We start from the raw sequence: 10,660 nt of genomic DNA, 5'->3' as shown, positions 1-10,660 counted from the left end.
TATATATATATATATATATATATATATATATATATATATATATATATATATATATATATATATATATATATATATATATATATATATTCACGCACCTAAAGTTTTTAAATAGTATACCTTCAGTACACAAACGACGTAACTTAAGCACACAAACAAAGCACCTTAAGACACACAAACCACGCACCTAAAGTTTTAAAATTGGGCACCTTAAGTTTCAACACTGACGCACCTTAAGAAGGAAAATCACGCACCAAAAGCTTTAGGTTAACGCACCTTAAGTTTCAACAATGACGCACCTTATATTAAGCACACAAACCACGCACTTTACGAATGAAATCTACGCACCTAAACAACCGAACAACCGCACCTGAAATGCCAACCGCACAGGAATCTATATGTGTGTGTGTGTGTGTGTGTCAGATCAAATGTGGTTAGGCCTTAACATGCGACCGGTGCGACTACATCATTAGGTATGCAAAAACGCACTAATAGTCTTAGGAAACGCACAACAAAGAAATGCATCAATGCACCACAAAATGGGCCATTAGGTACGCATCACCACAAAATGCACCATTAGGTACATACAAATGCTCTACACAGTCATTAGAAACGCACAATTAGGTGTGGTGAGGTATGATGCATTTTTTTGGCTTTGTGGTGCATTATGTGTTACATTTCATTGTTGTACGTTTTTTAACACTATTTGTACTATGCACTTTTGCATACCTAATAGTGACACCACACCGGCAGCACGTTAAGGTCTGGCCACACTGGAATTTGCAAAGGATTACCATGTGTTCACATTTAAAGAAATAGAAAAAGACACTACTATCCTACTTTAACAAAAAAAAATAATCTAAGTCATCTTAGGAAATCAAATCCTCACCTAAGGATGGGTCCTCATTTAATCTGAAATCTCTCTCTCTCTCTATATATATATATATATGTGTGTGTGTGTGTGTGTGTGTGTGTGTGTGTGTGTGTGTGTGTGTGTGTATGTATGTATGTATATGTATATATATATGTATGTATATGTATATATGAAGAGGTTCGGGTGAGAAGAAAACCGCATGTGAAAAATGAGAAAGAATCTTAGCCCTAAATAAATAAAAAAATTCGCCACCTATGAACTTCAACAATGTGCACTGTAAGACATAACAATGTGCTCTGGAATAAAGGATAGTGTGCACTATGACGCAAAAAATGCGCACGGGAGGCACAAAAATGTGAAACAATTATTGAAAAAATTAAATTTAATATAAGATCTCCAACACAAATCATAAACGAACATAAATAATAAACAAACAAACAATATTTAACTCAAATTAGTAATTAGTAATCAAGATTAATTAATCTTTTAAAAAAAGTATGTCATCTACAATTTAAAAAAAAAATGCTCTAGAATGCACAACAATGTGCTCTGGAAGAAGGAACAATGTGCACTCTAAGACAAACAATATTCACAACGAAGGCACAACATTCTGCTCTAAAAGTCGTAACAATGTGCTCTGTATGGCATAACAATATGCACTAAAAGAATGAACAATGTGCATTGTATGACATAATATTGTACACTGAAAGAAGGAACAATGTGCACTGTATGACATAACAATGTGCATTGAAACGCAAAAAAAATTAACTTACACAAAATTATAATAATGTAACTGTGTTTTTTTTAAATCTCCAATTTGAACCCTTGAGAAGTTCAAGGGAGTGAAAATTGCACAGTGTTTAAGGAATATTTACTCGCAAGATGTTGGAACGAAGGGAAAGATATAGCATTGAGGTCTGATTTCCTAAGCATTGTGGAATTACACCATCCAAACTATTTTCAGATAAGTAGAGAACTTCAAGGAAGTTGTAGAACTACACCATCCAAACTATTTTCAGATAAGTAGTGAAAATTGCATAGTGTTTGAGGAATATTTCCTTGCAAGTTGTTGAAATTGATGAGATAAAGAAATCTTAATGAGGTTATATTTCCTAGGCAATGCGGAACTAGACCACCCAACTTATTGTCATTTAAATAGAGATCTTCAAGAAAGTAAAGATTGCATAGTGTTTCAGGAATAGTTCCATGCAACCTTAGTGAACTTAGTTTTCCAATTGTAGCAGGTATTGAACCAAAGAAAAGGTTTTCATCTAGGTTAAGGACTTCGAGTTGGGATATATTGATCAAATTTGGGGGAAATGGTCCTTAGAATAGGTTTCTCTCACAATTGAAATATTTAAGCCTAGTCAAATTGGAGAATATTGCTTCTGATCTGGAATTTGGCCAGTCAAAAAATTTGAATATAGGTAGAGGGAAAGAAGGTGGTGAAGGTGGCTTATTTGGGATGGAATAGTACCATTGAGTTTTTTTTCCTGCAAGGCTCAAAGGATGCGAGCTTTGTTAATCTTCCAATCTCTGTTGATATAAAATTTTCAAAAGAGTTCTAACTAAGGTCCAAAAAAATTAACTGGGAGAGGTTAGCAATAGTAGATGGAATTGAACCTACAAAGTTGTTATGGGGGCTCAAAAGGGTGAGGTTCGGAAATGAAGTGAAATCAAAGTTTTCAAGTGTACCTGAGAGGTTATAACTTTCCAGGTTTATCTTGTTAACTGCTCCAGCATTAGTGCAGTTGATGCCTGTCCAATTCCAGCAAATTAAATGTTCTTCCACATCACAAGAGCTCTTCCTTCAATTGTTTTTGAAGTTGCCGTCTCCCAAGAAAGAGAAAAAGAACAAGAATACGAATAACAAAAAAGATTATCGAAGAAGAGGGCATCACTATCTTTCGTACTTTCTAGCTTCTTAGCTTGTTAGATATTGTATGTTGTTGTATGAGGTGGGGTTTCAATATTCAATTTATACAAGTGAGAGTGGGTGATCACTAGATAGTCATCATTATTGATGGTGCTAGAAAAACAGTGAGATTTAAGACGAACTCAGGCCTGCCTTTACCACTTCAACACTTAATTTCCCAACAAACACTAAAATACACAATCTTGCAGGCCACTATACATGAAATACAAGCAGTATATATTGTGGGATCTTAAATAAATCTGCTATGGCAAGTGTTGTAAATGTTGCTATTCAATTTTCAAAACGTGACATATATTGCTCTTCACATGAATTATTAGTAGTGTAAATATGATTATTTTCAGTTTTCCCTATTCAAAAATCACGTTTTTTTTTCCATTTTTCTTTCTGGCAACAACAATGTTTCTCTTTCTTCCTATTAGGAGAGGGACAATATATACACCACTAATAATTCAAGAGTGACATTGATAATTGGCATACGAAGGGCATAAATTACAATTTTCCTTATTATGTAATGTGATCATCTGAGCACTATACCCAATTTCCAAAACCTCTAAGCTAAGCTTGATATATGTTAACTAATTGGGTTCTGAGATGATGAATTCAGGAGTATATATGAAATTTGTTGGGAAAATGGCATAAATGACATTTTAAGTGGTCATTTTGTGGTATAAATATATGTAGGGTCCACATCACATTTGGGTCGGGTCAAAGTGGATTCAGATTCTTCGTAGTGAGACGAAGAAATCAATATATTATACTCTCAAAATGGATAATGCATAAATGAGAAAATGGGTTCTCAAAGTGACCCATTGAGATGAAATTTGTGTGGGAAAAGTTTTAAGGAAAGCATTTGTCCCACATTGGTGTGGGAAGAAGATTACACCCATTATATATACAAGGGTCTTTTATAACTCTTTAACTTGTATAGCATAGATGATCTCTCTCGTGCAAATCCCACATTTTTTCGGGCCTATGCCTCGGCAACCAATGACCTTTGGCATTATGGTAGTGACCTGCAGCGAGAAGTAAATATGTGTTTGGTGTTTGTGTATTTCTAGGTGAGCAGCAGACCAAACCAAAAATCACCTTGCTCCCTATTTCTAGGTGAGCAGCAGACAGACCAAATCACTCTGACTTGCTCTGCTCTCTAGGTGAGCAGCAAACCTTCCTTCAAGTCACCTGTGTTGTTCATACCTAGCAAACCTTCCTTCAAGTCACCTGTGTTGTTCATACCTTCCTTCCTTAAACTCTGCTCTCTAGGTGAGCAGCAAACCTTCCTTCAAGTCACCTGTGTTGTTCATACCTTCCTTCAAGTCACCTGTGTTCATTCCACGTTCTCGTTCGCCGAGTCTCAAATTTGTGTGCTCAAACGCAGAGATCGTTCTCGTTCGCCGGGTCTCAAATTTGTGTGCTTAAACGCAGAGATCGTCGTACGTCTGCTCTCCTTCCTTCAAGCCTCGAAACTCTGCTCTCCTTCCTTCAAGCCACCTGTGTTCATTCCACGTTCTCGTTCGCCGGGTCTCAAATTTGTGTGCTCAAACGCAGAGATCGTTCTCGTTCGCCGGGTCTCAAATTTGTGTGCTCAAACGCAGAGATCGTCGTACGTCTGCTCTCCTTCCTTCAAGCCACCTGTGTTCATTCCACGTTCTCGTTCGCCGGGTCTCAAGTTTGTGTGCTCAAACGCAGAGATCGTCGTACGTTTTATCCTGAGAAATCTAGCCACAACAATCCAGCACCCCGAGAGACGGTAAATAACGTTTTAAGGACAGAGGCAACTCGACTCGTGCTTACAACTACCCCAAATAAAGTTCGTTCATCTCCGTCCCTAGTTATTCCAGGTTTATCTAACATTTGTTGTAGGTTTAAATTCCTGAACTTATTTATTTTGTTTTTGTGAATTTCCTATTTCGTCCATTTTCTTGGATTTTTCGAGAATTATTTCCTACAAAATATATGTAAAGAATTTTCCCTAAATTTTATTTCTTTAATTTCTTTAATCAAGAGCAATACAGCTTCTAGTTTATAAATTTCATTTATTTTTCTCATCTAGAATCCAAGAAAACAGAGACAGAATCCAACAAATTAAATTATCGTGAATGGAAAAACCATATGCTTTGTAGAAGTTATTCACCCACCGGACATGGACATCTTCAATGAATGTAGACAATGTATTTTCTTTTCATTTTCATTCTATAATGTTTTCTTTATCACAAGAAGATTGCTAAACATCTTTCAAAAAAAAAAAAAAAAAAAAAAAAGATTGCAAAACTAATAATTCTAACTTACATAATATTTTTTTGAAAACAAGAACTAACAGTGCGTTTGGTTTGCTGGAAAATATTTGAAGAAAATGAAATTTAAATTTTATGGGAGGTTATGAAATCAAGCCTCAGTGGAGGCGATGACCCCTTGTGCGTATAACAAGAAGCAAGTAGAATTCCAATGTAAAATATTTTCCATCCAACCAAACAACATAAAATTTATCATTTTCCTCCACTTTTAGGAAAACCTTTTCCATATGGAAAAGATTTTCCATCAAACCAAAAACCCCTAAAATATTATGGATTTTTTTTTTTTGAATACAACTGACTCATTACATTGTAGTATTTGTTCATCTATACTTTCTCAACCTATCCTATTGAAGCACGAATAGTCAATTCGCCTCCACTGAGGCTTGATCTCATGACCTCTCATATAAGAGAATCACTACATACCATCTGAGCAGAAGGTGCTTGGCTTATGGATTAATATTTGATACACCCGCCGATGTATAGATGCTATACACCGGCGGTGAAAGAGAAGATGCTACATCATTTTAAAAAAAGGTCAATATTAATCGGGTCCTTTTTTACAAAATATTTAAGAATTAGTATTTTATTAAGAAATTCTTTATTTATAATTAACAAAATATATCCACTTTCCTAAACATATTTATTATTTAATTATTATCTATCTAATTTTCTAAACATTTTTATTAGATACGTTATTAATTAAATTGACAAAGGGTGATTATTAGATTAAATATATACGGAGTATTAAAAGAGTAGATTAATTAATAAAAAGTTTCTAATTATTATATTTTTGTTTCGGTTACTAAGGAGAAAATTAAATTAAGCTTAAAAAATCATAATCGTACAATCATACCACACTTACACAATTTGTTCACTCTCAAGTCCATTCTATTAGTTCAAAAGTTATCTTTTCTATTATCATGTATTAATATACATCTTAAATTCATCTAAAACAATTCGCTAATTGATTTGATAATACAAAAGTGGGGTTCCTGAAACTTGTTCATAGCGTGATCTTCACAATTATTTACAAACCAATCTACATTTCAATATCTTTATAACTCCGTTCTCAACTTAATTTGAAACCATAATAAATATATTTGTAACTCAACAATAAATTATCTTTGTAATGGAAGCCACCTAGATACACATCTGTAACGTCCCTTCGCACTCTTCCCAGAGCCCCTTCTAACTTCCCAAACTAGATTTGCCATATCCCCATACTAAAACTAATTCCATTTGCTACCATGAACAAACTTTGAGCATGCTGCAATGAACCAAACCTCTAGGCGTCAACTAAGGGTGCACCAAATTGCAACCACAACCACCGATGAGATGGGATGTGAATGAAATAGCGTGAGATTTTTCAATAAAAATTACAATCCAATAGCTTAATTGATAATTTAGATCACAACAATTAGACTTTCTGTAAGCGTGTATTAATATTTGTTAATATCAAGATTTAAAATATTAGATAATAAAAAAATCTCAACATTTGTTTTCAAAAATTTTGTGTTCGAATTTCAAATGTTAACCTAAAATGTAAATTTGATTTGAATTTGGCGACTTTTTTGGAGAATCAATGATCAAAGTGGTGAAATTCTAATAGTCCAAGATCAAAGTGGTGAAATCCTAATAGTCAATGTACCACTTTAGGTAATAAGGGATTAAGGGATTTTATGAACACAACACTACTGTCAATTAGGCCATCAATCAATCCATTTATGAACACAAATGTTTTTTTTATTACACCAAACTTACATTAAATTATTCTATTAAAGAAATATAGTCACTCTCCCACTACAAAGTAATAATTTATTGCATTTCATTCAAAATGAGAAGAATTACAAACCAAACACTACAACAATCACACACCTATGGCATGAAAATGAAGACAGCAAAAACTGTAAAAACAGACAAAGAAAACCACACACTAAGACTGCTGCATTGCTTCATCTCTCAGACTCTCACTATCCTCTTGAGTCTTGCACTCCCACTATCAATTCCCAAGTATTAACCTTATAAGCCACCGTGGTTTTCCATACTTGAATATCAGATATCCTATCAAAATACCAAATGGTATGCCACAGCTATATCCAACAACAACACTTTGCCAACCAAATCCAATCCAAAAATTTTGTGAGTCCTTCACATTTGGTGCTTGCCCTTCACCTCCATCTTGGCACTGTAAAGTGAGTGGAAATCCACATAGAGCCACGTTTCCCAAATAAGAATCATTGCTAAATGTGTTAAACTGTGGGCCATTAGGTATATGACCAGAAAGATGATTATAAGAAAGATTCAGTACAGCGAGAAATGTCAACGATCTTGAAAGTTGTTCTGGAATCTCACCTACTAGTTTGTTTGATGACAGATCGAGTACCTCAAGATCAGTTATATTTCCCAGTGATGACGGAATATTGCCAGTAAGTTGATTGTGAGATAGATTGAGAAACCGAATGAAACGAAGGTTTCCTAAAGATCTTGGAACCTCACCATGGAAGTTGTTGTTGGATATATCAAAGATTGTGCATATATCATAATGCACCACTTGAACTTCCTTCCCTTTCCACACTAGGCTTATTGACAAATCATCCCCATTCCACCCTGGCGAGCTTGTTGACAAATCATCTCCTTTCAACACTAGGCTTCTTGACAAATCATAATATTTTAGTATTTCACCATCATTTGGATGCTTCATTGCTTCAAAATTCTCCATATAATGTCTTGGTAGAGGACCAGTGAACTCATTGTGTGAGATATCAAATATGTGTAGCTTTCGGAAGGGAAGTCTAGTTTTAGAAGAGTATATTCTACCATAGAATTTATTAGATCTCAGCACAAGAACGCGCAAATTGGGAAGAACATCAGACCAGTGAGGAAATGTATCACCTATCCTGTTGTTTCCAAAATCTAGAACTTCAAGAAAGCTGCAATTTTCCAAGCCTTGTGGCAATGTCCCTTCCAAGTGATTGTCATTCAAATTGAAATACAACAAGTTGTTGCCCTGTGTGCATACTTCTGGAATAGTTCCATGTAGCTGATTTTTAGCTAAATTTATAACCTCAAGTTCCCTACTGAAGTTCCCCAGACACAAAGGTAGTGGACCATGCAAATTGTTATTGGATAGATCTAGAAATTTTAGGAAACTCAAACTGCACAATCCTGTGCCATTTTGAACTGTTGGAGTTTGAGGTATTGTTCCACAAAGCAAGTTCTTAGAAACTAGTAAAGTTCTCAAAATTTTTAGTTTTCCTATGCATTGTGGAATTGTACCACCCAAATAGTTGTTGGATAAAATCAACACTTCAAGGGACTCAAGATTGCATAGTCCACTAGGAATATTTCCTTGCAACCTGTTGGACCGAAGAGAAAGATATTCTAGTGAGGTTACATTTCCTAAACATTGTAGAATATGACCTTTCAAACTATTGTAAGATAATGAGAGACCTTCAAGAGAATAAAGATTGCATAGTGTTCTTGGAATATGTCCTTGTAGCTTGTTATGGCTAAGGGAAAGATATCTTATGGAGGTTACATTTCCTATGCAGGGAGGAATAAGACCTCTCAAACTATTATTATATGTGGAGAGAATTTCAAGGGAGTAAATATTGCACAATGTTTGAGGAATACTTCCTCCCAGGATGTTGGAATCAAGAGAAAGATATCTTAGGGAGGTTGCATTTTCCAAGCATGGGGGAATCATACCTGACAAACTATTTTTATTAAGGTTGAGAAGTTCAAGGGAGTGAAAATTGCATAGTGTTTGAGGAATATTTCCTCGCAAGATGTTGTAACCAAGGGAAAGATATCTCATTGAGGTCTCATTTCCTAAGCATTGTGGAATTACACCATCCAAACTATTGTCAGATAAGTAGAAAACTTCAAGTAAGTGAAGTTTGCACAATGTTTGAGGAATATTTCCTTGCAGGTTGTTGAAACTGAGAGAAAGAAATCTTAATGAGGTTATATTTCCTAGGCAATGCAGAACTAGACCACCCAACTTATTATTAGATAAATGCAGATATTCAAGAGACTGAAGATTGCATAGTGTTTCAGGAATAGTTCCATTCAACATGTTGCCGCGGAAAGAAATAAGCCTTAGTGAACTTAGATTTCCAATTGTAGCAGGTATTGGACCAAAGAAAATGTTTTCAGCTAGGTTAAGGGCTTCAAGCTGGGATAGATTGATCAAATTTGGTGGAAATGGTCCTTGGAATAGATTTCTCTCACAATTGAAATTTTTAAGCCTGGTCAAATTGTAGAATATTACTTCTGGAATTTGGCCAGTCAAAAAATTTGAATATAGGTAGAGGGAAAGAAGGTGATGAAGGTGGCTTATTTGGGATGGAATAGTACCATTGAGTTTGTTTCCTCCAAGGCTTAAGAATTTGAGCTTTGTTAATCTTCCAATCTCTGTTGGTATAAAATTTTCAAAAGAGTTCCAACTAAGGTCCAAGTAAACTAATTGGGAGAGATTAGCAATAGCATATGGAATTGAACCTACAAAGTTGTTGTTTTGGAGGCTCAAAAGGGTGAGGTTTGAAAATGAAGTGAAATCAAAGCTTTCAAGTGTACCTGAGAGGTTACAACTTTCCAGGTTTATCTCATTCACAGCTCCAGCATTGGTGCAGTTGATGCCTGTCCAATTCCAGCAAATGTTGTCAAGGTTTGCAATTGACCATGAACGAAGAACATCATGAGTATTATTGGATAAGGTGTTCTTCCACTTCACAAGAGCTCTTCCTTCAATTGTTTTTGAAGTTGCCGTCTCCCAGGAGAGAGAAAAGAGAACAAGAATTTGAATAACAAAAAAGATTATCCAAGAAGAGGACATCCCTATCTTTCTTACTTTCTAGCTTCTTAGCTTGTTAGATGTTGTTGTTGTATGAGGTGGGGTTTCAATATTCAATTTATATATAGAAGTGAGAGTGGGTGATCACTAGATAGACATCATTGATGGTGCTAGAAAAACAGTGAGATTAAGACGAATTCAGGCCTGCCTTGAACACTTCAACACTTGGCTAGCTAATTTAATTTCCCAACAAACACTAAAAGACACAATCTTGCAGGCCACTATACATGAAATACAAGCAGTATATGTTGTGGGATTTAATAAATCTGTCATAAAATATGGCAAGTGGTGTAAATATTGCCTTTCAATTTTCAAAACCTGACATATATTATTGCCCTCCCATGAATTATTAGTAGTGTAAATGCATGTGATTATTTGCTGTACGTTTTCCCTACTCGAAGATCACGTTTTTTTTTTTTCCATTTTTCTTTCTTTATTTGTTCTCCTTAATTCTGCCAACAACAATGTCTCTCCTTCTTCCTATTAAGAGAGAGACAATATATGTCACGTTTTGAAAATTGAGTGGCAACATTTACACCACTAATAATTTAATAGTAGCATTCATAATTGACATATTTGTGAAAGACATAAATTACAATTTTCCCTATTACGTAATGTGAACTGAGCACTATACCCAATTTCCAAAACCTCTAAGCTAAGCTTGATATATGTTTATTAATTGGATTTGGTTTAAGTACTATATTAGT

At 35.0% G+C, this 10,660-nt stretch overlaps 1 protein-coding gene across 1 annotated transcript; it reads right to left on the bottom strand.

The window, feature by feature from the left end:
- Window positions 1-7,097: 7,097 nt before the first annotated feature.
- LOC116005910 (receptor-like protein 33) lies at window positions 7,098-9,935 on the bottom strand. The gene has a single exon (XM_031246143.1). It carries the CDS (start codon window positions 9,933-9,935, stop codon window positions 7,098-7,100), a length of 2,838 nt encoding a protein of 945 aa, XP_031102003.1.
- Between the last annotated feature and the right edge of the window lie 725 nt (window positions 9,936-10,660).

Source organism: Ipomoea triloba, chromosome 15, assembly GCF_003576645.1.
Source record: "Ipomoea triloba cultivar NCNSP0323 chromosome 15, ASM357664v1".
Lineage (NCBI taxonomy): Eukaryota > Viridiplantae > Streptophyta > Magnoliopsida > Solanales > Convolvulaceae > Ipomoea > Ipomoea triloba.
Note: the sequence above shows the minus strand (reverse complement) of the source record. Positions and strands in the feature narration are given on the sequence as shown.

Bases quoted from the DNA above. Each gene is read 5' to 3' on its own strand.
- LOC116005910 (XM_031246143.1), bottom strand. From the start codon at position 9,935: ATGTCCTCTTCTTGGATAATCTTTTTTGTTATTCAAATTCTTGTTCTC.